Consider the following 25,602-nt stretch of genomic DNA (forward strand, 5'->3'; position numbering starts at 1 on the left):
AGCGGGCATGGGCCGGCCGGGGTTCACGAGAAGAGCTCGGAATCCAGAAAGAATCCAAGGGGGGGGGGTGTTGTCATCCAGCCCCTCCAAGTATCGGGTACCGACGTCTTGCCCTGAGAGGCTGCTGCTGGTATGCGCCCATAGGCCCATTGTGTAGCAGTGGGAGAGGGACACTGGCTTAGCGCAAGCAGGGAAATAGTCGCACCTGCAATAGTCTGGTCTGAGCCCTGGCACCATGCAGAGTGAGGTACTTTGCCTTGCCCAAGACGTATTCGTACTTTTCTTTTTTTGTGGTGATGGATCTAATCTGATGCGATGGGGGCGCTGCGATGGATCCGCCAGGCTGGTTACGTACTCAGGCTTCTCCGTGAGTGGTGAGGGACTTAAGGTAGGTATGCCGACTTGGGGTAGGGGCTTGCACTTCCATGAGTTAGGGCAGCTGTGAATTTGCCTCTTCGTTTTTTTGCAGTTGAGACAGATTGATCAAAGGCACACTGAGGCTCGCCCGTGGCAAACAAAACGCGGACACGAAGAACCGAGAAGGTCGACAATGGCAGAGAGACAGACAGGTGGATTAATGAACTGGTTTGCTCGTAAACGCCCCCCTCCCTTCCTCCCCACGAGCGTTGCGGCGGTGAATCGTCAATCAATGAACGGATACCTCGATGGACAACTGAAATGAAACGGGTGGAACAAGATACCAAGAACAAATGAAGGGGGGGTAGAAAGTGGCTCAAGGCCGCTGAGTCCCGAAGCCTGACAACCGAGGATGACACAGATGGATCGACGGGGTTTATGCGCGAATGGATGGAGGGCCTGAAGGGGGCGTGCGTGTTGCGGGAATTTCGGGCGCACTTTTCGTCCTTTCGCACGTCGACACCGATTTTTTAGCATCATTTTTGCCCAAGTTATCTGATGATCTGATTATCTAAATCTGATAAGATCAGGGTCAAATTAGGTAAGGCGTACGTACCTTCTGAATTGGGCCCAGTGACGATGCCACGACGCCCCCAGCATGCCCCTCCCTTAGCCAAGCGGCGACCACCCCCTCCCCAGTCCATCATCGATGAGGCCCTTGTTCGTGACGAAGCTTTCCCCTGTCGCCGAGCATGGCTGATTTTAGCGCCGAAACACGCTGGAAGCCCACTGACGATCATCCACGCGTGAATTGAGTACGTGCGGACGTGAGTTGTATTTTCCCCAGGGCCTCTCTCTTCGAGTAGCAGCTGAGTAGATTTGTGAGGGAGAGTCTAGGTAGGTACCTATCAGAGGGGCACGTAGACAGGTACCATCAGGGACAGAGAGAATCCCATCTTACTGGGAAACACGAGACGATTCCGGAAACAACGGCACATGCCGCTACGTTCATTGCATCCATCGTCCCACCCAGCTTTGCTGCTTCCGCCCGAGATGGATGGGACTTTCCCGACGAGGGGAAAGGGGACGAAACGGGCAGCAGGGCGACTAACTACAGAGGTACCTGCTCAGGTAGAGCGCACTCAGGGCAAGAGCACCTCAAGTTAGAGTCAATACGCAGCAGGGAAGGTGGGAAGAGGGGGAAGGTGGGAAAATTCTTCACATGGATTCTTTCCCACCCACCCGAACGCCTGGCGAACCAAACACGGCAAGGCGGGCAAGGCCAGACACTTGACTGACGCTCTCGCCGCTCGCCCTCGCTTCCATCCACATTCACATCCACCTCCATCTCCACCCCCCTCGTTCATCGCTCCGCCGCCCCATCCACACGCCCTCACTCAGCCAGCAGCCAGAAGAGAGTCCTCCGAGTTTCCAGCATCCCAGGTATGGGCCAGCCAGTCCAATGGTCACAACACCTCCCGAACCGCCCTCCGCCATCCATCCATCCATCCATCCATCCATCCATCCACCATCGATGTCGTCCCAAGCCCGCTCGCTCTCCTGTTCGCAGACTCACACACACCCACAAACACTCCTGCCCTCTCTCTCAGTCACGCATGTTTCTTATTCCCACGCAAGTCGCTGTCGTCTTGTGAGACCGAAAGGCCCTCTGCCGTTGTGTCTCACGGAGCCAATGTCACCCACATCCCCTTCTCTGGTTCATTCGATCCATGCGCATCTTGGCCCATTGGCGGCATCGACTCCATTCACGCGTCTATCCCATCCCATTCCACCCTATCGCTGTCTCTGCATATCTCCGAAAGAACGGAACTGTCGATCAATGAGTCTGGGGTCTCGTCAACCGGACCGATCTTCTTCACTCACTGGTCTGCTACGATCATGGCAAGCGAGTCTTCGTGGACCTACTCATCGCACGGCGGAAACGGCCTTGCATTTGACGGGATATTAGCAAGAGAATCGACACGCCCTCGATGTCGAGCTATGTGTTACCCTCGACTCATTCCGACCCCCACACCTCAGCCACACTCTGCGCTCTTTGGCGATACATGACCCCTCCATCCTTTCATGTAGACGTGCTAGAGAGGTGACACGACCTTTGGCCTGTGACAGCATGACGACGACCCCTCCCTAGCACCATGGCCCATCGCGGATATGTCTCCCTCCCCAACATCGCCTGTCGCATGTAGAGACAGCTGCAAAGCGGCCGGCGTCAATGACCTCTCGGCCCAGTTCGCCTACGTGCGCACACCTGGAATCCCCCGTCTTGGGGCACATTCGCTTCGCTGCAGACTACCTTGCAGACCGACCCCGGGGCTTACATTGTGTGCCACACCCGTCGATCTGGAGTGAAGCCAAAGGCGACATCTAGACCCCCAGATGATGCTCTCCCTCCTTCCCTCCAACCACCATCTCGCTCGCTTGGCCGCTTCATGAGACGTCGTGGTTAAGTGATTACCTACCCAAAGGAGCCCCGGCGTCGTGCTATTCTGCATCGCCTTCTCGACGATCAGTCTTCAGGGCTAGAGGTGTTGTGTGTTCGGAGATCTTTACGCTTCTGGAAACCGTTAACCGGCAGTCAGACTAGATTGGCCACACCCGCCGCGGACACGAATGAGCATCCAAGTGCATCATGGTGTGGCGCCCAAGGCAGAATGGCCAGTTCTGGAGGCGCCGTTAGATCTCGCCATGTCGCTGCAGAACCAATGCTTCCTCAATTGTCCAATTCTGTTTCGTACCTTTCGTGTTTTGCTCGAAATCCGACGGACGACTCAAGGAGACTTGAAAAGCACGGCCGTGATATGACCAGACATGAGCTTTAGAGAGCTAAGCTGTGTTATTGGACTGTCGCCGGCTAGGACGGGGTAAAGCAAGGCTGCCTTTGTTCCCTTTCCTGGCCAGTACCATGGGAAGCGGGACGCCAACGTGGCCAGCCCTTGTTCTGCGAATGCAATTACGGGCGGGTAATAAGCGTGTCGGATATCGGGCTCCACGGAACACAGCAGCTGTCAAAAGCCTTGCCCGGCCACAGGCTCTGGTTAGGGCTGCCGGGCGTCGGCAAGTCGGCAAGTTGGCAAACTGTGCAGACTGGCCACTGCGGCGGTAGTCGTATGCATCGGTCTGTTTCTTTCTCTCTTCTCCTCTGTCTGTCAAAGTCCGTCGATGTCTGTCGTATGTACGTTGTAGGTCGCTCGTCCGAGCCGGGACAAGCAAGCCGAGGGAACGTTTGCTCACCTTACCCCCGAGAGAGACGCTTAGACGGCCGGCCGAAGTTTACTCTTGCGGCGCGGCGACGTTCGCCAGTGGTCTCGGCGGCTTCGTTGAGTCATGACGCCATAAGCGCGGAAATACCCCTCTGTCTCTGGGTCTCTCCCGCCCCTCTTCATCCCCCCCCTGCCCCCTCTTTTGGGAGGCTTCTCACTCTAGGTTTTTGGACACCGTTGTTTTTGGGTAGGCAACGGCGGTTGACCGACCCTAACGCAGCGTAGACGTGGGATGACAGCATGGGAATCCCGCAAGTGAAAGTCCCAGCTAACTAAGCTGGTTGACTAGAACCAGGATTGGGACTTATTGCATGTTAGTCGCCCAAGCTGACCAACACCTGACGCCTTTACCCCCATCAGCCACCTCAGCATCCCACCGGCCCATTTTGAATCCTGTAAGTCTAGGTGGTTGGCCTTGGGTGTTAGTGTTGTTGTTTAGTCTCGCCTGGGGCCTGGGGATCAACTTCTTCTCTATCGGGCTACACACACTCACTCACACACGCTCGCTGACACTCATACACACACTCTCGCTCGAGTGGGCTGATCGCTAAAAGTCCAAACCTTTGTTCTGCAGCGCGCCGCGTCCGCCTCTCTTCTCTCTCGCCCAAATAACCTCTCCCCCCTGCAACGCCCTGTCTATCAGTCGAATCGGCATTATTCTCGCCCGCCAGTCTTACGCACAGGGTCGACGATATTCCCACGCACAGGGCCGAGCCGTCTGAAGCTAGCCCACCTAGCACCAACAAGCCTTCATCGTCCACGAATGAACGATCTCTTATTTCATCATCGACACACCCACGCCGAAGGCTCAGTCGACCTCTGTGCATCGCGTTGCAGAATTTCGTCGAAAGAATCCCGCTAGCTGAGTAATTGCTGCAATCTTACAGGTCAGGCCGCCTGCAGCCGACCCCGTGAGGACCCTCCCATCGGTGCCTCGCATCACCCCCATGGCACACGGCCACCTCGCGCAGCACCCAATCGAGCAAAACACGCTGTTGGCACGACCGGATCTGTGAATCATCAATTGTCTCATTGGACGGCGGCCTCCTCCGCGCCCTCGTCTCTCTGACCTCTTTGATGCAGGTCCATTCTGATCTGTGCCCTGCTGCATTACCCGCGGTACATACAGCATACAGCTTGCCGTTGGAAAGAGGGCCCCGACTAATACGTGAGTCCCGTTTGGTAATGCGCCGTACTGACACGGATAGACAGAGCTTTGCGCGTCGAACCACTTTCCATAGCTGTCACAGAGCTCTCGTTTTGAAAACTACCTCATCCACTTGCTTGCTTGGGAAATCATAGCTTCTGTCTGCTCGACGACGACGTTGCCAACATGACCGACATTGACCCCAAGTTTAAGCCTGAATCTAAGCTTGACCTCGAGCTATCAGTTTTGAATCCCCATCCTGAGAGGATTCCAGGTCCTCGCCTTCTTCAAGAGCTCGTGCAACGTACGTCGGACAGTGCGCTACCTGCCATTCATCACTTGGACAACCATGGAGAAGAGTTCTTACTGTCGTATTCACAACTACACCGCGCGGCTGATAGCCTGGCCAGCCGCATCTCCCGCTCCCTGGGGAAGGCGTCGACGCTGGAGCATTTCGTCGTTCCGCTTCTCGTCCCCCAGTGTCCGCATCTTTATATCGCCATCCTGGCCATCCTCAAAGCCGGCGGGGCTTTCTGTCCCTTGCATCTAGACGCGCCTCCCGAGAGAGTGAGATTCATCCTCCAAGACGTGTCGGCGAAGATTGTTGTTGTGAGCCGGGACCTGGTCTCAAAGATCCCACAGGATGAGCCAGACAGGATCATTTTGATTGTGGACCAAGATGACGTCGAGGAGCCAACGTCACCACACTCCGTTCCAGTCCGTGATCCCAAGCCTCACGATCTAGCCTATGTCATGTACACATCCGGGTCAACGGGCACACCCAAAGGCGTCGGCGTCTCCCACGATGCAGCAGCGCAGAGCCTCCTTGCGCACAACCGGCATATCCCCTCGTTCAGGCGCTTCCTCCAGTTCGCCTCACCGACGTTCGACGTGTCCGTGTTCGAGATATTCTTCCCCCTTTTCCGCGGGTCTACGCTGGTCACCTGCGATCGTGGGCGTATGCTCAACGACTTGCCAGCCGTCATACGGATGTTGCAGGTTGACGCCTGCGAGTTGACTCCTACTGTCGCCGGTAGCCTCCTTCGGTCACGGAAGAACGCCCCTTGCCTCAAGTTGCTCCTGACTATCGGCGAGATGTTGACGGAACCCGTCATCCGCGAGTTTGGCGGCACTGGAGAGTCGGAGAGCATCTTATGGGGCATGTATGGCCCAACAGAAGCTGCAATTCATTGGTACGTTTTTGATCATCTTTCTGGGTGGAGAGATGGACTAACTCCAAGCAGTACGCTCCGACCAAGTTATCCTGGAGACTGCGCAGCTTCAAACATCGGATTTCCCCTGGACTCGGTCTCTTGTTTTGTAGCCTCAATACCCGAAGAGGGCAGTGCGTACGAGTTTAGAATACTCCCCCTCGGCGAACCCGGCGAGCTCGTTGTCGGAGGACACCAACTAGCCAGCGGGTATCTCAATAGGACAGCACAGACAAACGCAGCATTCATCGATACCACACACGGACGCGTCTACCGTACAGGGGACAAGGCCATCATGAACCCAGATGGAACCCTGGAGTGTCTTGGGAGGATATCTGACGGGCAGGTCAAGCTCCGTGGCCAGAGAATCGAGCTAGGCGAAGTCGAGCAGGCAGCGATGCGAACTGAAGGATGTCACAGTGCTGTGGCCATGGTCCTCGGCGGGATTCTAGTCGTATTCTGTGCCGTCGACGAAGCGTCAACCCCGGAAGACCAGGCGGAAGAAATCCTCAACACCTGCCGGACTTGGCTCCCGTCTTTCATGGTGCCGGGCGATTTGGTTGTCAGGACGAGTTTTCCGAGGTTGCCGTCGGGCAAAGTGGACCGAAAGCAGCTCAGGGGCGAGTACGAGACAGCAACGGAGCCTCAGAATATGACTCGTACAGAGCCAGCCGATGAAATGGAGCAGAAGGTGTTGGGGATTGTGTCCAAAGCTCTGGGGAGCCGCATTTCGTCGTCAACGCAACTCGCCTCTGCAGGTGTTGATTCTCTCAAAGCTATCAGGCTTACCTCGGCGTTACGAGACGAAGGGTTCCAAGTGTCGGCGACGGATATTCTCGGATCCAGGACTTTTCTTGCCTTGTGCGCGCGACTCCGAATAGCCTCAGCATCCAAGGTCCGCGAAGAAGGTTCTCGGGACCATGACGTAGATCCATCCGAGATACACCTCGATCAGGCTTTGGAGTGGCGGGCAGACCTCTTACCATTGTCGGACAAGATCGAACACGTTCACTGGTGCACGCCACTGCAGAGCTCGATGCTTGCGGAGACATCTGCGAACCCCCAAGCGTACTGTAACTGGGTTGAGCTCGAGTTCCCTGTTGATGCCACGCTTCAGGCTATCGAAAGATGGACGCACCTTATGGCAGAAAAAAACGAGATCTTGCGTTCAGGATTCGTATCGCTCAGTCTAGGTTTCGCACAAGTCGTGTTCAACCAGCTGCCCCAAACCAACGTTCAAATCGTAGATGAGTTCGATCACGACTTCAGCTTGACATCCGACGAGGACTTTTTGCATCCGTTCAGAGCCCAGGTCTCCAATGGCAAGCCAGGGAGTGGACCAGTGCTCCTGTTAAAAATTCATCACGCTCTATATGACGGGTGGTCTGTTGACATGTTGGTCCATGACTTTTCCCTCTTGTCCGCCGGACGACCGCCAGGACCACGACCTCAATTCCGGGATGTCGCCAAGTTCTACGCCGACCCCGCTGTCAATACTCGTATGGACGAGGCGCGAAGCTTCTGGGCCGATCACCTGCTTGGTTGGCAACGGCATAACCTACCTCGTCTCATGGGTCGCCCTGTTGAGACTCCTCAGGCTCATACTGTCACCAAGAGGCTAGATATCCCGCAGAGTGCTCTTGATGAGGCAACCTCGCGGTTGAACTGCCACCCGCAGGTCTTCTTCCAAGCAGCGCTTATCTGGCTTTGGGCCGGCTTGCAAGGACAGCAGGATGTCGTTATCGGATCGGTCTCATCGGGCAGAACGATTCCTGTCACAGGCGTCGAGCGTGTTCTCGGCCCGTGCATCACGACAACACCCCTCAGAGTCGACCTGGCTGGCTTCACGGCTCTTTCTGACTTGGTTCGCGGTATGCATTCGACAAATCGCCAAATACTACAACACGGCATCTTGTCGCTGTCCGACATCAAGAAAATCGCGGGAGTGAATCTCGGAGACGCACTCTTTGATGTGCTTTTGGTGTATCAAGAGTCTCTCTACAGCCAGGAAGCGGGCCAAGGCCAAGTGAAAGAGGTTTCTCACAGAGACTTCTTGGAAACCAGTCTTCTCGTTGAGATCGAGCCGTCTCCGAAGGGGCCGACCTGCCGGCTCACCTACCATACAAGTGCGATTTCCGCTGAGCACATCTCGATTCTGGCCGAGCAACTGGAGTCAGCAGTTCTGTACCTCATTCGCCAGCCGGAAAGCCGCATAGACGCCGTTGAAAAATCATTACCTCGGAAACTGACCTCGGTATTCAACGCCAAGCCTTCGACTCTTTCGGGCGTTCCCGACTTGGCGGCAACCTTTGAGCGGTCGGCAAGTCTCACGCCCCATGTCTCAGCCATAAGCTTCGCCAAATCTCTTCAAGACGAGGCGGTAGAGACAATCTCCTTCGGCGAGCTCAATTCTGTATCCAACAGAATTGCTCATTTCCTTCGGGGGCAAGGCGCCAGGGAGGGGGACATCGTGGGTTTGATCATGGAGAAATCTATCAGCCTATATGCGGCGATGCTCGGGATTCTCAAGGCCGGCTGCGCATACTTGCCTCTGCTACCTACCACGCCGGCTGAAAGAACCAAAGTCATTCTGACGCAGGCTGGGGTCAAGCTATGCGTGGCTGATGTAGAAGTCTACACGAACCTGGAAGACGTCTCCAGTTGCAAGTTTGTAGACACCCGATCGCTCGACATGTCCGACCTCGCGGACGACGACCTGCGTCTAACTCCAGAACCGTCTCGCCCGGCGTATGTTATCTATACTTCCGGAACGACGGGTACACCAAAGGGCGTTGTCGTGACCCAGCAGAACATCGTGAGCAACCTCGATGTCTTGTCCAGGATATACCCCCACCACGGCAACCGTTCTCGTTTTCTCCAGGCGTGTTCGCAAGCGTTTGACGTTTCTGTTTTCGAAATTTTCTTTACCTGGAAGGTCGGCGCGTGTTTGTGCTCCGGCACCAATGATACCCTTTTCGAAGACCTGGAGCGCGCCATCCGGTTCCTGGGGTGTACTCACCTCAGCATGACGCCGACGGTGGCGTCTCTGGTCGATCCTCGTAACGTTCCCACTGTTGAATTTCTCGTCACTGCAGGTGAGCCCATGACCACCGTAGTGGCTGAAAAATGGACGGGCTATTTGTTCCAAGGTATGTTTCTGATGCCACCGCATGGATAGTCATCACTCTCTGACCGGCAATGCAGGTTATGGACCGGCCGAGACAACAAATATTTGCACTGTCAAGAAGATGAAGCCTGGAGACTTCATCGATCATCTCGGTTTCTCATTCGAAAATACCTCAACGTTCGTTCTCGGCTCTTCGACTACCGAGGTTGTACCTATCGGTTGCGTTGGCGAGCTCTGCTTTGGAGGCGACCAAGTGGCAGCAGGCTACCTGGGCATGCCCGACGTCACCAACGCAAAGTTCCTGGACCACCCAGAGTTCGGCAGGATATATCGCTCAGGCGACATGGGCCGGATGCTTCCCGATGGCTCCCTCATGGTGCTCGGTCGGATGGACGACCAGCTGAAGCTGCGAGGACAGCGGATCGACACCGGCGAGATCGGCAGCATTCTCACCACATCAGGCCTTGCGACGTCAAGCGCGGTTGTTATTGTTAACCGCCCCAGCTCGTCCGCTTCCCAACTGGCCGTCTTCTACGTTCCCACCGACTGCACAAAGGCCGACAGATTTAGCACTCTGCCAGTGGACGACAAAGTATCCGAAGCGAACGATACCCTCTTTGGTCTCCTCCGGTCTCGCTTGCCTGTGTACATGGTGCCTAGTTACTTGGTCCCCATCAGCTCTGTTCCACTTACTTCGAGCGGCAAAGTCGACAGAACCACACTGCAGTCATCCTTTCGTGACTTTGACCGGGCTTACCTAGACCGGACTGCAGGCTCTTTGCAAAATGACTCGGACGAGGGCTCCTGGTCTGGCGACGAAAAGAGGATCCGCGCAGCCCTTTCCAAGGTTCTCAACGTTCCGGTGGAGGATATCAATCGATGGCAGCCGTTCGCTGCCGTCGGCTTAGATTCTATATCCGCCATCTCTGTAGCAAGAGAACTAAGGAGCGCCTTCAAAAACAGAGTACCTGTATCAGTCATCCTCCGGGCCGGATGCGTTGCTCGTTTGGCCCAGGAATTGCAGTCTGCGGCATCCGAGGCTACCACCAATAACTTTACCGATACGGCAACTTTGTTCCCACAGAGCTTCGTCGACGAGGTCAAGAAAAGCTTCGCAACGCAGGGAAAGACGGTCTCGGCGGTTCTCCCTTGCACGCCGCTCCAGGAGGCTATGCTGTCCTCGACGACGAGCTCCTCCTACTTCAATCAGATGACCTTCAAGCTGCATGTTCCCGAAGCAGACATGAAGGGGTACTGGCACCACATGCACCGTCGACATGGAATTCTCAGAACATGCTTCATCTCGACCCGAGATGCCAAACGTGCCGTCGTCCAGGTGGTCCTTGACGATTGGCCGATGCCATGGAGCGTGTTGGAAGCAAGCAGTTTATATGAAGCATCCGGACGGCACGCGCAAAAGGTTCCAAGGGCATTGGACTCGAACATTCCACCAGTGTCACTCGCAGTGCTCAAGACCGCAGAGGGCGTCTTCCTTTCCTTTGCCTGCCACCATGCCATGTACGACGGCATGGCGATGGAGGCACTACTGGCCGAGGTCGAACAGCTCGCAACCGGAAAGAGCCTCGATTCCCCAGTTGACTATGTGCCGGTTCTTTTGGAAGTCATTAACTCGCCTGACGGAGCAAGCGACTTTTGGAAGGACCAATTCGACGACTTCAAGCCCGCGCAGCACAAACTCTCTAGCAAGCATCCGGCGTCTTCCTACAAGGAGTCGACGCGGACTGTGACCAAGCCACTCGTGGTCTCACTCACACGGCTTCAAGATATCTGCAAGACAGTGGGAGTCTCGACTCTTTCCTTCTTTCAGACAGCTTGGTCAGTCCTTTTGACTATTGTGTACGAAAAGGCAGACATCTGCTTCGGCAACGTCATGAGTGGCAGGGCCTTGTCGATCGACGGCATCGACCGATTGGTTGCGCCCTGTTTCAACACGTTGCCCGTCCGGATCGAGATATCCCCATCCACACAAATTCTGGCCTTGCTCAAGAGGTTCCACACGCTCAACCCTAGACTTTTGGGACATCAGTTCACGCCCCTGCGTTCCATCCAGAACCAAGTCTCCAAGAGCGGCAAGCAACTCTTTGACTCTCTTCTTCTCCTGCAGCAGCCAAGGGCAGGACGTCTTCCTGCTGTTTGGGAGTTAGTTGAAGACAATGGAACGATGGATGTAAGTTTTAGCACTCGCAAGCCTCGCGAAGAACCCATTATGCTGATCTGCAACTCTCAGGTGCCTTTGGTCTGTGAGCTGACTCCCGATACTTCCAACGACTCAGTGAGGGTCACTCTTCACTCCAATAGGTAATTCGTTGTCTGAAAAGATAGAAACAGTGGTGCCTCAGCTGACGACGAACGTAGCCAATCCATGACAAATGATGCCCTTGCCGGGCTTTTAGAAGTATTCCTCGACATTGCCTCCCGCATTGCAGTTTATCCCGCGTCGAGTGTTCCGACCCGACAGCAGTTGACATCGGACACCATACAAGTTTTGGACAATCTGGTTGTCGAAACTGCTCTCGATGAAGCCGAAGAGTCGAACGAGGAGACATCAATCGACAAGGAGAGATGGAGCGAGGACGAGAGCCGGATTCGTTCCGTTGTGGCCGAGCTCTCAAAGGTCCCTATACCCAAGATCGGCAGAAACACGTCGATTTTTCAGCTTGGTCTGGACAGCATCAACGCGGTGCAACTCGCGGCCATGATGCGAGAGAACGGCCTAGAGTTGTCTGCCCTGAACGTTATCGAGTTTCCGACTTGCGCCAAGATGGCGACCTGCCTCGGAACCTCTCCAACACGGGCAGCGTCACAATACGACTTGACCAAGTTCAAGGAAGATGTCAGGGGCACTTCCTGGGCCGAGTTCGACGGAATTTTGCCGTGCACGCCGTTGCAGTGCGCTATGCTTGCTGACTTTATCCAGTCAGAGGGCAAAGACTACCTAAACTACATGTCTTTTTCTCTCAACAAAGACATTGCACTGGATCAGGTCCGAGGCGCATGGGAATCGCTAGTCAAACATCATGAAATTCTGAGGACCGGCTTTATGCCCACACAGCATAGAGATGCCTCCTTCGCGATGGTGCAGTATTCGCCTCATGATTCGCATCTACCGCTCGTAACGCACAACAGTTCCGCAGATCAATTCAACGTCTCGAAATGGAAACTGGACACTGCCCACAGGATCCTGCGTTCTCTGGATCGGCCGCCTTGGGCCCTGGCTCTCGACTGTGGGCCATCTATCACAATGCACATCATCATGCACCACGCTCTTTACGACGCGTACTCTCTGCAGCTGATCCTGAGAGATCTCTCTTTGAGTCTCTCGGGCAACGTCATGTCGGAGCATCCTCCGGTTGAGGAGGCAGTCTTGCCGATTCTGCAAGCGTCTGTCAACCCCCAGCAGTCGCAAGACTTTTGGAAACAAAAGGCGGCGGAAGTCGTCGTCAATCGCTTCCCGACCTTGACACCCCTGACTGAAGAGTCCCCCGAGCTGCTTGTAACTAGAAAGATCTGCGGCGCAACGTTGCCCGTTCTGTCAGACAACGCGAAGAACATTGGTGTCCCGATCCAGGCTCTTCTGGAAGCAGCCTGGACACGAGTCCTCTCGGCTTATCTTGGCGAAGAAGACGTCGTCTTTGGTGTCGTCCTCTCCGGTCGTATGAGCGAGGACACCAAGGACGCCGTCTTCCCGTGCATCAATACGGTTCCTGTGATTGCGCACAACAGATCGTCAAACTCGGAACTGCTCCAGCAACTGCTCGGCTACAACAACCAGCTTCTCAAGCATCAAAACGTTCCTTTAGCACAGGTCCAGCGGTGGCTGGGACACCCGAACACCAGAGTGTTCGATACCTTATTGGTGTACCAGCGAATGCCGGATGATGCGACCACAATCAACTTCCCATGGCAGACTGTGAGCGATGAGGGCAACTTGGACTATCCGGTGTCCATCGAGGTGGAGCCACTTTCCAGCGGAGATATCCAGTTGCGTCTCTCTTTCAGAACCGATATCTTGCCCGAGCCTCAAGCAGCGCACATGTTGGACCAGTTCGACGCCGTGCTGCAACACCTCTCTCAGAAACCAAACGAAAGTGCAGAGGATCTGTGGTCCAGTCATCCATCCATCTTCTCCATCATGCCGCCCCTCGAGCCAACGATCTTCTCCGAGGAGCAGTTCTTGCATAACTTCGTCGAGACCAAAGCCCAGACTTGTCCCGACAGGGTTGCCTTGGAGTTCGTCACCGGGTTCAACGGCGAGACTCCAGTGTCGAGACGATGGACATTCCGTGAGCTCAATGAGCGGGGAAACCAGGTTGCCAACGTTCTGGCGCCTCATGCCAAGGTCGGCCAGACTATCGCCATCCACTTCGACAAATGCCCGGAGGCGTGCTTCTCGATTCTCGGCATCTTGAAAGCAGGATGTGCCTTTTTGGCCCTCGACCCCTCCGCTCCAAAAGCGAGAAAGGAATTCATCCTCAAGGACTCGGGCGCGTTGGCGCTCATGACCAACACTGTTGACATCGACTTCGTCGTCGAACAGCCTCTCATCCGTGTAGACGACACACTGCTCGACGGCGCATCTCGGGTGTTTAACTCCCCCGAGTCTCTGAGCATACAGGACAACTCGTACTGTCTGTACACTTCCGGCACGACCGGAACACCAAAGGGATGCGAGATCACCCACGAGAACGCAGTGCAGGCCATGAAGGCTTTCCAGAGGCTATTTGCCGGCCACTGGGATGAGACTTCACGATGGATGCAGTTCGCCTCGTTCCACTTCGACGTATCTGTCCTCGAGCAGTACTGGAGCTGGTCGGTGGGAATACCGCTGGTTGGCGCGCCCAGGGACCTTATCCTCGACGACCTAGCCGGCACGATCCGTCGACTCAACATCACTCACCTGGATCTGACGCCCAGCTTGGCGCGCCTTCTCGACCCGTCAGAGGTGCCGAGCCTCTCGCGGGGTGTCTTCATCACCGGCGGCGAGGCGCTGAAGCAGGAGATCTTGGACGTCTGGGGGCCTGTCGGTGTCATATACAACGCCTACGGCCCGACCGAGGCGACGATCGGCGTGACCATGTACCAGCGGGTGCCGCAGAACGGCCGCGCTTCCAACATTGGCAGGCAGTTCGACAATGTGGGCTCCTTTGTCCTGCAACCAGGGACCGACATTCCCGTGATGAAGGGCGCCGTCGGCGAGCTCTGCGTGTCCGGGAAACTGGTTGGCAAGGGATACCTCAACCGACCCGAGTTGACTCGCGAACGGTTTCCTCTTCTCGAGAGACTGGGCGAGCGTGTCTACCGCACCGGCGACCTTGTCAGGCTGCTGCACGACGGCTGCTTCGACTTCCTCGGCCGCGCCGATGACCAGGTCAAGCTGAGAGGCCAGCGTCTCGAGATTGGAGAGATCAACCACTCGATCCGAACCCGGGTCCCCGAGATCAGCGACGTCGCCACTCTGGTGACGAAGCACGGCAGCTTGGACAAGGACCTGCTGGTCACCTTTGTCAGCTGCAACTCGGCCGCCGCCTCAAAAGACGAGTTGCGGGTTCTCGACGGAGAGAATACCGCATCGCTTGTCCGGTCCGTCCAGAAGGCCTGCAGAGAAACGCTACCGGGATACATGGTGCCGTCGTACATCTTCCAAGTTCCCCGGATCCCCCTCTCTCCCAACAACAAGGCGGACATCAAGCAGCTGAACCAGCTCTTCCGCACGCTTACGCCCGAGACGCTGGTCCAGCTGTCGCCGTCTTCACGGCCCAGGTCCTCCGAACCCACCAGCGAGACTCACCAGCTGGTCCTGTCGACCATGCACGAGTTCCTAGGCCAGGACACCGGCATTTCCCTATCGAGCAACATCTTCGACCTCGGAGTAGACTCGATTTCCGCACTGAGACTATCAAGGCTGTTGCGGAAGAACGGGTTGATGGGCGCGTCTCCCAAGGTCATACTGAGGAACCCGGCTCTGGCAGACCTGGCCGAAGCACTGCAGCAGAGCAAATTCTCCAAAGAGGGCAACGGGGTCCAGGAAGCACGCCAGCTCATCCAGGCTTTCGGTCATCGCTACCGATCTCTGGCCGTACAGGAAGTTGGTGTTGCCAACGATGGAGATATCGAATACGTCGCTCCATGCACTCCCCTCCAGGAGGGAATGCTCTCTCGATTCATGTCGGATCAAGATGAAGGCGCGTACTTCACCGCGTTCCGACTCAAACTCGCGCCGGAGATCTCCATCGAGAAGTTAAAGGATGCCTGCGAGAGGTTGGTCCAGTCGCACGCCATTCTCCGAACCAGCTTCATCCAGACACCGGCAGGCTTCGCTCAGGTTGCCATTAGAACCACCGGGCTCTGCTGGAGAGACCTTCGCGGCCAGGACTCTGTCGATGTTGAGCGCCAGCTTTCCAATGCACTCCCCAAACTGATACACAAGAACGGCGCGAATGTGTCTAACCCACTGGAGTTGATCGTTGCGCAGATCGGCGACGAGACCGTCCTTGTCGTCCACATCTTCCACGCCCTCTACGACGGGACGAGCTTCGAAGCCATGCTCCGCTGGGTCTCTGCGGAATATTTGCACAAGGAGCATGAGACGGCACCGGCCTTCCTCGATACTCTCGCACACGGTCCTTTGGCCAACTACGATTCAAGCCGCCAGTTCTGGGTCGAGCACCTGAGAGACTGTTCGTTTGACACCCTCCCCAGGCTCCTTGCCGGTGATGCCACGGCCGTCATCGCCAAGACAAAGACGTATTCGGCACGGAACCTCGAGACCCTGCGACGATCCCTCAATGTCACCCTCCAGTCCGTGGTCCTCGCGCTCTGGACCTCGGTCTTCAAGAAACACTTCCCCGTTGACGCCGCCACCGGGGTAATCGTGTCTGGCCGGTCGATCGACATGGACCAGGTCGAGAACACCATCGGGCCCCTGTTTAACACGCTGCTCTTCTACGCCGGCATCAAGGAGGGGGATACTTGGCTGTCCCTGATTCAGAAGTGTCACGAGTTCAACACCGCCGTCCTGCAGTTCCAACATGTGCCGCTGCGCAATATCCAGAAGTGGTGCACGAAATCCAGAGGCCGCCCCATCTTTGAGAACCTTTTTGTCTTCCAGATCGAGTCTCCCAGCCCGGCCGAGCCATCGGGGATGTGGTCCATCATGGATGACTACAGCGTATCCGATTACCCCTTGGCTTTCGAAGCATCGGCTACCCCCGACGGCCAACTCCGCGTGCAGATCGTCGCGCACAGGGACCTGGCCGACGAAGCCACGCTGGACTCTTTGTTCGAGGAGATTGACGAGGCCATGGTCGACGTCACGTCCAGCGGCACGCATTCACTGCCCGTGACCGAAAACCCTTCTCGGGAAGCCTCGACGGCAGCATCGCCCCGGACACCCCTCACCTCACGGCCTGAGTCTGTTGACGGGGACGTGATAATGACAGGGGACCATCATCTCGACTTGGGCACTTCTGATTTCGACTGGACGCCAACGGCCCTGGCCCTAAGAAGGGAGATCGCGGCCTTGTCAGGCGCCTCCGAGGAGAGCATCACCGAGAGCATGGCGCTTCTCGAGCTGGGCCTCGACAGTATCGACCTCGTCAAGCTGTCTGCCCGGCTCAAACACGGCGGCTACGAGCTTACCTTGTCGCAGCTCATGCGGTCGCAAACCATTGCCGTCATGTCCCGGATCCTCAACAGCAGGAAGCCGTCGGTAACAGACGTGGATCAACAACAGTCCGACTTCGAGGAGCTCAAGTCACGAATGCGCAAAGCCGTCGAAGCCACCGGATTTGATCTCCAAGATGCGGAAGCCGTCCTGCCGCCGACACCTCTCCAAGAGTCCATGATCGCCGACATGCTGCAGTCTGACTTTGACCAGTACTTTAACCACGACGTTTTGGAGCTCGCCGACGGCCTGGATATCAACAGGTTCCAAGAGGCTTGGCATCAAGTGGTTCAGTGCTCGCCCATCTTGCGGACAGTCTTTGTCCAGATTGAGGATCCGGAGCTGGAACAGACCTTTTCCCAAGTCATTCTGAGATGCAACCCACTCGACATATCCAGGCGACAAGCAAATGACCTGGCCGACGTCCAAAGCATCATCGACACGCACAAGGCCGAGGCCAGAGCTGCCAACGGGAGTGCCCGTCTGCTCCATCTCTCGATTGTCTCGGTCAACGCCAAGCCGCTTCTCGTTTTGTCCATCTCCCACGCTCTCTACGACGGTTGGTCTCTGGCTCTGTTGCACCAGGACGTTGCTGCCGCATACCGAGGCCAACTCGCCCAACGCCCTCCCATCGAACCATTCCTGAGGGGCCTCGTCAAGACGCCAACCGACCAGTCAAGGAAGTTCTGGTCCCAGTACCTCGCCAACACCCAGCCGTCCCTCCTGTCCAAGAGGCTATCCTCCAGCCAACCATCAAGAGACGCAACTCACAGAACGGAGGCGGTCTCGAGCGTCAGCCAAGACCAGGTAACGGCGTTCTGCAAACGCCACGCCGTAAGCCTCCAGGTTCTGGGCCAGGCCTGCTGGGCCTCGACGCTTGCGACTCACCTGCGGACCCTCGAGGTCAGCTTCGGCGTCGTCCTCGCAGGCCGTGACTCTGAACAGTCCCAGTCCCTGATGTTCCCGACCATGAACACTGTAGCGGTGCGGTGCTTCCTTCACGGTTCCACAACGGGGTTTCTGCGCTACCTGCAGGAGACCATGGGAGACATCACCGAGTTTCAGAACTTCCCCCTGCGAAAAGCGCAGAGCGTCTCGGGAGTGGGCGGCCGCCTGTTCAACACGCTATTCATACTCCAGAAGAACCCCGAGTCCGAGCAACAGCCCGAGGATCCCATCATGAAGTCTGTCCAGGGCTCTTCAGCGACCGAGTTCGCAGTGTGCGCCGAGTTGGAGGTCGCTTCTGAGAGCATCGTCTGGCGCATCGCAGGCCAAGATACTTTCGTGTCCGAGAAGACAACGCATCAGCTGCTCCACCAGCTTGACAGGGCGCTGCGGTGCATCTTGGAGACGCCGGACGACAACCTGCTTCAGTTCGAGGGCGACGAGGTCTCCATTTGTCAGCTCCCGCCGTTCCCGACCAGGAAGACGTCGCTCTCGCCTTCAAAGTCCGACATAACAGCGTCAAAGTCGGAGGCGGAAGACATGGAATGGACGAAGACCGAAGGCATCATACGAGGAGTGCTCTCTCAAGCAGCAAGTGTCGAGGTCGAGTCCATCAGCAAGAGCCACACCTTGTACAACTTGGGTCTGGACTCCATCAGCGCCATCAAAGTCTCTGCGCTTCTCCGAAAAGAAGGTCTTAACCTCGGGGTTCGCGCACTTCTGACATCAGCCTCCCTCAAAGAGATGGCTCGACAGGCCCAGGTCAGCGCGAGCAACGACCGAGATGCGCTCAAGTCCTCCAAGACAACAAACTCCACCTACCGGCCGCCCAAGTCAATTAACATCAACGCAATCCTGAGCAATGCCGGTCTCGCCGAGTCACAGGTGGACGAGGTTCTGCCGCCGCTGCCGATGCAGGTATACATGATGTCGGCATGGCAAAATGCTCAAGGGCGCGTCTTCTACCCGGACTTCCTCTACCGGCTCCACGCGCCCGTCAGCAAGAGTCAGCTCGAGGTCTCATGGGCCGCTCTGGTTGATGCAGAACCGATCTTGAGGACCTGTCTCGTCGCCACCGGGGAGAAGTCAACCCCGTTCGTGCAAGTCGTGGTCCGACCTGGTGCCGAGGGACGACATCGGCGCATCTCGTTCGATGGAGACGCAAATCTGGCAGAGGGCGAACAATGCCGGCCGCAGGTTCGACTACGTGCCAGACCGGAAGGCGATAAAGCTTGGCTTCTCCGGCTGAGCATCCATCACTCGCTCTACGACGGCTTCAGTCTCCCCAATCTTCTGGGGAAACTGCTTTCCATAACTGAGGCGCAATCTTCTCTGACGCAGCTCAAGATGGAGGCATGGAAGACTTTCCTCTTCTCGCTTCAAGACGACGATACCAAGGGCCGCGACAGAGCGTTCTGGACCAAGTACTTAACAGGCGTCCGGCCAGCTCCGATGGAAATTCTCGCAGACGGAATCGGTCAAGCGGATCGAGTGTCGTTCCTCAAACGCTCCGCCTTCCAGGAAGTCCGCCGTTTACAGGCATGCTGCTCTCAGGCTGGCGTCGGCCTCCCCGCGCTCTTCTTCGCGGCGACGGCCAAGACACTCCAGAAGCTCCCGAGCAGACTATCCGGATCAGCAGAACCAAAGGACGTGGTGTTCGGCATTTATTACGCCAACAGATCACTCGCGGAGGACTTGGAGGACACATACCCGACGCTCAACCTGGTGCCGCTGAGGGTCTCGCTTGGCCCTGACGCCGACCTGTTGCAAGTTGCTGGGAGCGTGCAGAAGGATTTGCACCTCATTGCCTCGCACTCGACGGTCGGGCTCTGGGAGGTCCGGGACTGGACCGGCGTCGAGATCGACTGCTTCGTAAACTTCCTCCACCTGGACGACGAGAGCACCGGGACCCTGAAGCGGGGGGACGCAGAACTCGAGCCCGTCTCCGATGTAAACGACTTCGAGAGCCCCGTACTGAGCCCTGACAGCGGCGGCGATGCAAACAAGTGCTCAGCGCGCTGGCTGAAGGACAACGCGGTCCTTGACGCATTTCCGGTACGTGAAGACTGGTTTCATTTCTGGTGCTTTTTCCTTTGGTGTGAAGAAATTTAGAAATCAAATTGCAAAAAAAAGAAAAGAAAAGGAAAAAAGGCCGAAGCTAACAAAGCGACAGGATGCTCTGGATATTGAAGCCTCGATCAATGGGGGCAGTATGGACATTGGCGTCTTCGGGGCTTCCACAAAGGTCTCCGAGACGACTGCTGAAGAGCTGGTTGGGCTTCTTGGCAGTTTCTTGAAGGAGGAGCTGTAGATATTGAACCTGGCATGCTGTTTTCTTTGGTTTGCAGCGTTGGCTCATTCCTGTTTTCATGTTGTTTGCATTGGTTCTGGACTCCGATTGAGCAATGAACCAAAAAGGATTCACATAGGTTGCGACACAACTTTTTTTTTTTTTTTCTTTCTTTCTCTGTCATATGTATTTAGATGATTAATGCTGATATTTTGGTGTATTTTGAGTTATCACATTGACGTCGGTCATCAACGAGAATGTTGTGACGAAACGGATCATCACACAGACGACTGTTCAGCCATTGTTGTCTACAGCTCAGAGAGAGAATGACCACCAGAACCTGGAGAGAAAATGCTCATGTAGGAAACTGTCTGGGTGACCCGACTGATTGACAGCCCGAAAGCATCGTGCTTCGCTGTGGATTTCACCCGGCTGTATGCTATTCCCACTACGGTAGCTGGCATCATTCCTTGTTGCTTGTGGCAGAAATCGAAGCGTCATGTGTAGCATTTTCGGTATGAACCGAGCCTCCTGCGCCACAGCTTGCGTGACATGTTGTTCATCCACCTTCTAGAACGGGCTCAGTCAGGTTGACGTTCACACAGTCGCACAAGAGCCAAGGACCCCAGGAACCGGCTAGCGAAAATCGGCATCTTGTGGCAAAAACAGACCTCGGGTGCGCACCTCTGCCATACCTCGTTGACCTCCCCTCTCCCCCTCCCCCCCCCCCCCCCCCCCCCCCAACACCCCAGTGCAATCAAGGGCTGGTCCGTGGCCAGAAATACACTCACATCATCTCTCACAAGTCCGGGTGGGAAGGATGATTAGAGACAGACTGCCTTCGTAGCGCGTAAAGACTGTCGGATATGAGTTTCCCAGATCGATAACGTCGTCCCATCGTGCCGGCGGGCGATGCCGAATCAGGCAGGTCTGCGGACCCCCCCGTACCGAACAGATACACCAAGCCAAGTGGACTTTTAGAACCCCTCCAAAGTCCCGGTGTCTAGACCAACTTGTGAAAGTACGAATATGGAGCATGTATGGAGGAGCTGCGGGAGAGCGGGCGGTAAGCGCGCGGCACGTTGTATTACACTTACCCCTTGGGCCCTGGCAGCCAGTAGGTGCCTGGATTCTTTGCATCTGATTCCGTATATCGTATCCGCCTGCATGCAACTCTCTCTCTTCGGCTTTGCTTGCGTGTGCTCCATCTCTCTAGGATACTACCTCCTCAATCCGTGCCTTGCAGCGAGTACCTAGTGGACGCGCCACCTTCGAAACCCCCTGACTTCGAGGCTCGACTTTGCTCTTCTGCTCGGATCTCTTCGTTGCGACGCCCGAATTTGTCCAGAGTTGGCAGTCGAGATATACTATCATGACGAGGCGGGGATCGTTCGATGTTGTAATCCTATTGCCCCTCCTCGTGGGGTCGGTTATTCCCTCACCTAACTGAGATAGCCCCCCCCCTCTTCCACCTCGTCGTCTTCCACCTCTTCGGTGTTATCTAATCCCGTTCTCTTCTCATCCCCCCCCCTGGGAGACGCTGACTCGATGTTCCGGCAAAGATCCCGGAGAAAGCTTGGCTGGCGGGACGAATTGCAGTTTACGGCATCGACTGCCACTGCGGGGGGGGGGGGGGGGGGGGGGGGACCATTGTTCAAGACGATTCGCGGAGCTTATTACGTGATGGCTCCCTCTCTAGCTCTACTATTGTCAACCGCGCTAGCTCGAGGCACACGACAAGGTTCGAGGGTTCATCGGTTGTTTGTTTTCTCGAGACGTGAATCAGTCGTGCCTTTGTTAAGTTTGCCTCTTGGTTTAGCTTGATCTGCGTATGGAACCGCCAGTCCGCTTTTCTTCTGCGAGAGTCCAAATAAGCTTACTTCTACGCTCTTTGTGGTCTGCGGCTCGTCCAGTACTATTATCCCTTTGTTCAACGATCAAAAACCCCTGATATCCGCCCCCAAGCACCCTCATGTCGAATGCCGAACCCCTTGCGATTCCTGGGAGTCCCCCCCCCTCCCCCCTTTAAGTTGCCAACTTTGAAATCACTGCCCACCAAGTCGTCGCCAAGCCGCCAAAGACGCGGACAAGACATAAATGCAACCCTCCGACGGGCGAGTGTGCAGGATGCGAGAAAACGACCTTCCCTCTTCTCTCGGGAGTCGATTCGATCCGATAACCAAGCGTAAATTGCGCTGGCTTACGGCCCGGGCAGATCACGCAAGCATGTCCAGTCGAGCTCGCCATGCGTCGTGACCCATTATCGCCAACGACCTCCCTGATGAAGCACCGGCCGGCCGTTCAGCGTTTCTACGATAGTGTCCATTCGAACCAAGACTAAGGACAGTGATGCTCCGTATGGCCCCTGAGAATGCTGCTTGACTATGACAACTCGAACGACAGGCAGATCCAAAGAGGAAGCTCCTTTACTCTGGCTGGAACCCCCTATCCTATCTCGGAAAACAACCAGAGCCCTAACACCACCATCACATACTTAAACACGATGTTTTGCTTCTCGTCTTGCTGTTTCTTGAGAGCTCAACAGGCGCTCTCAAGTCCCCTGTCCCTCGTTCTCTTCTTCCATCCTCCTCGTCGTCCTCCTCCTCCGTCGCCACCATGTACCGCAGCATGAAGAGCCTGGCCCTTCTGGGTCTCTTGGGCCCGACCTCGCAAGTCTTTGCCCACCCGGCCACCAGTCACAACATTGGCCGTCGGGGCATCGACATCGAGGCCTTTCGTCTGCCCCAGCTCGGATCTTACACCAACGCTACCGAGACGGAGGCGAGCCCGCCCATCGCGCTTCTGAAGCGTGAAAGCTACGTCGACACGGCCACCGAGCTGGTCAAGAAGCTCGCCCCCAACACCGAGTTCCGTGTTGTTGGCGACCACTACGTCGGCACCAACGGCATCGGCCACGTCAACTTCAAGCAGACTGCCCACGGGCTTGACATTGACAACGCCGACTTCAACGTCAACGTGAGTTTCCGCAACACAACGAATAGCCTGCTTAATCTCCCTCCTCCCAAGCGTTCTAGGCTAGGCTACGCTAGGCTACGCTAAGCTACCCATAGGCATAACCCGGCTAACAAGAGTTGTAGATCGGCAAAGATGGAAAAGTCTTTTCGTACGGCAACAACTTCTTCAAGGGAGACATCCCTGAGGCCAGCCCCCTGAAGAAGCGGGATTTCAAGGACCCCGTTTCCGCCCTCAACGGTGCCAAGGACGTTCTCCAGCTCCCCGTCGAGGCCGGCTCTGCCTCGGCCGAGCCCAAGGAGGGCACCGAGGTCTACGCCATCAAGGGCACGTCCGGCGCCGTGTCCGACCCCGAGGCCAGGCTCGTCTACTTCGTCAAGGCCGACGGTTCGCTCTCTCTCTCGTGGCGCGTCGAAACGGACATCAGCGAGAACTGGCTGCTGACGTACGTCGACGCCGAGACGGGCGCCAACGTCCACGGCGTCGTCGACTACGTCTCGGACCTGGCCGACTACCGCGTCTACCCCTGGGGCGTCAACGACCCGACCGAGGGCGACCGCGTCCTGGTCACCGACCCCTGGGACATCTCGGCCTCGCCCCTCACCTGGCACAGCGACGGCGCCGGCAACTACACGACGACGCGCGGCAACAACGGCATCGCGCAGTCGAACCCCAGCGGCGGCACGGCATACCTCAACAACTACCGCCCCAGCAGCGCGACGCGCAACTTTGACTACGCGTACACGACGAGCCTGAGCACGCCCTCGTCCTACATCGACGCCTCCATTGCCCAGCTCTACTACACGGCCAACCACTACCACGACCTGCTCTACACCCTCGGCTTCACCGAGGCGGCCGGCAACTTCCAGATCAACAACAACGGCAAGGGCGGCGCCGGCAACGACTTTGTCGTCCTCTTCGCCCAGGACGGCTCCGGCACCAACAACGCCAACTTCCTGACGCCCCCGGACGGCACCAACGGCCGCATGCGCATGTACCTCTGGACCCAGTCGACCCCGCGCCGCGACTGCAGCTTCGAGGCCGGCGTCGTCATCCACGAGTACACCCACGGCCTGTCCACCCGCCTGACCGGCGGCCCGGCCAACTCCAACTGCCTCAGCGCCCTCGAGTCCGGCGGCATGGGCGAGGGCTGGGGCGACTTCTTCGCCACGGCCATCCGCCTCAAGCCCACCGACACCCGCGCCACCAACTACGCCATGGGCGCCTGGGTCTACAACAACCCGGCCGGCATCCGGACCGTCCTCTACTCCACCTCCCTCACCACCACCCCCAACACCTACTCCACCATCAACGGCATCTCCTCCGTCCACCGCATCGGCGAGACCTGGGCCACCATCCTCTACGAGGTCCTCTGGAACCTCATCGACAAGCACGGCAAGAATGACGGCCCCCGCCCCGAGCTCGACAGCAACGGCGTCCCCACCGACGGCAAGTACCTGACCCTCAAGCTCGTCGTCGACGGCATGGCTCTGTAAGTTTGCAACCTTTCTTTTGGGTCTACGTTGATGAATCCGACGATATATTATGATTCCCTCTGCTAATATTCCCCTCCCCCCCCCCCCAGCCAACCCTGCTCTCCCAACTTCATCCAAGCCCGCGACGCCATCCTCGACGCCGACACGGCCCTCACCGGCGGCGACAACCAGTGCGAGCTCTGGACCGCCTTCGCCAAGCGCGGCCTCGGCTCCGATGCCGTCTACAGCTCCACCAACCGCCGCAACGGCTTCACCATCCCCACCGGTGTCTGCTAGAGAGCGAATGTTGATGTTTTTGTTTTGAGATTTTTTTCGAAGCGTAGATACCAGGAACTCGTAGCCGTAATACCTTAGGGGTAGGAAACGCTTAATGCCGTAAACGAGTTGACCGTGGGAGCATGATTCAATGTGACTCTGAGAACCTCCATATCAACCCACTAGCTCTGATCATATTCTCAGTGACTGAACCAAAGTGGAGGATGCCTGACCCGTCTTTATCGCCACCAGCTTCATCAGAGATAATGGCGGTAGTTCACGGGGGGAGGGGGGGAGACTACCGAGCTGCCCGAATGGATACGCGACCATGGCCGAGAGGGATGCGACTGACTGCATCTGGACAATCAATGGCCCAAGACAGCTAGTTCCGTCGTTCGTGGAGGGCCGTCCCGTCCCGAGTTGACCATAGTCCCACTGCGCCGCCCATAGGCACACAACTGCATTATTTCCCGCCAGTAACAACTCATTCCAAGACCTATATCCGTCAGTTTGCAGCGAGAGAGCTACCGCAAGACCCTCCTCCCCCACGGCGTACGGCGCGTAGGAAGGCCAACGTTTTGTTTCCGCTTAGCATTCTTGGTACACCACCTTTCGAGGCCTCACCCCGCCCAAGGCTGGCTGTTGTATAGATACAATACATTGATTGCCTCCGCTTTCGAATTTTAGGCCAGCTGGATCACTTCATTCGCCGAGATGCGCCGCAGGTGCGACCTTACCTCTCAAGAAAGCCACGTTGGGGGGGTCGTACTACTCGACCTCCTGGGCTTTCCTTTCTGATAGGTTTGTTGCTGATTCACTGCTCTGCGTTCTGTGCC

General features: G+C 56.6%; 2 protein-coding genes across 2 annotated transcripts; both read left to right on the forward strand.

The window, feature by feature from the left end:
- Positions 1–3,956: 3,956 nt before the first annotated feature.
- Positions 3,957–20,259, forward strand: CDEST_13133 (Putative AMP-dependent synthetase/ligase domain, Condensation domain, AMP-binding, ANL). Its single transcript, XM_062929289.1, has 6 exons — positions 3,957–5,978; positions 6,030–9,145; positions 9,201–11,311; positions 11,372–11,442; positions 11,500–19,807; positions 19,926–20,259. Exons 1-6 carry the CDS (start codon positions 4,972–4,974, stop codon positions 20,061–20,063), a joined length of 14,751 nt encoding a protein of 4,916 aa, XP_062785340.1. The 5' UTR covers positions 3,957–4,971; the 3' UTR covers positions 20,064–20,259.
- Positions 20,260–22,564: 2,305 nt separating this feature from the next.
- Positions 22,565–24,927, forward strand: CDEST_13134 (Putative peptidase M36, fungalysin, FTP domain, peptidase M4/M1, CTD superfamily). Its single transcript, XM_062929290.1, has 3 exons — positions 22,565–23,018; positions 23,141–24,507; positions 24,601–24,927. Exons 1-3 carry the CDS (start codon positions 22,659–22,661, stop codon positions 24,785–24,787), a joined length of 1,914 nt encoding a protein of 637 aa, XP_062785341.1. The 5' UTR covers positions 22,565–22,658; the 3' UTR covers positions 24,788–24,927.
- Positions 24,928–25,602: the final 675 nt, after the last annotated feature.

Source organism: Colletotrichum destructivum, chromosome 9 (assembly GCF_034447905.1).
Source record: "Colletotrichum destructivum chromosome 9, complete sequence".
NCBI lineage: Eukaryota > Fungi > Ascomycota > Sordariomycetes > Glomerellales > Glomerellaceae > Colletotrichum > Colletotrichum destructivum.

Excerpts from the sequence above, each read along its gene's own strand:
- CDEST_13133 (XM_062929289.1), top strand. The coding sequence starts at position 4,972 with ATGACCGACATTGACCCCAAGTTTAAGCCTGAATCTAAGCTTGACCTC. Across the intron at positions 5,979-6,029 it reads ACAGAAGCTGCAATTCATTG|TACGCTCCGACCAAGTTATC; the intron begins GTACGTTTTTGA and ends AACTCCAAGCAG. Across the intron at positions 19,808-19,925 it reads CGGTCCTTGACGCATTTCCG|GATGCTCTGGATATTGAAGC; the intron begins GTACGTGAAGAC and ends ACAAAGCGACAG.
- CDEST_13134 (XM_062929290.1), top strand. The coding sequence starts at position 22,659 with ATGTACCGCAGCATGAAGAGCCTGGCCCTTCTGGGTCTCTTGGGCCCG. Across the intron at positions 23,019-23,140 it reads ACGCCGACTTCAACGTCAAC|ATCGGCAAAGATGGAAAAGT; the intron begins GTGAGTTTCCGC and ends CAAGAGTTGTAG. Across the intron at positions 24,508-24,600 it reads GTCGTCGACGGCATGGCTCT|CCAACCCTGCTCTCCCAACT; the intron begins GTAAGTTTGCAA and ends CCCCCCCCCCAG.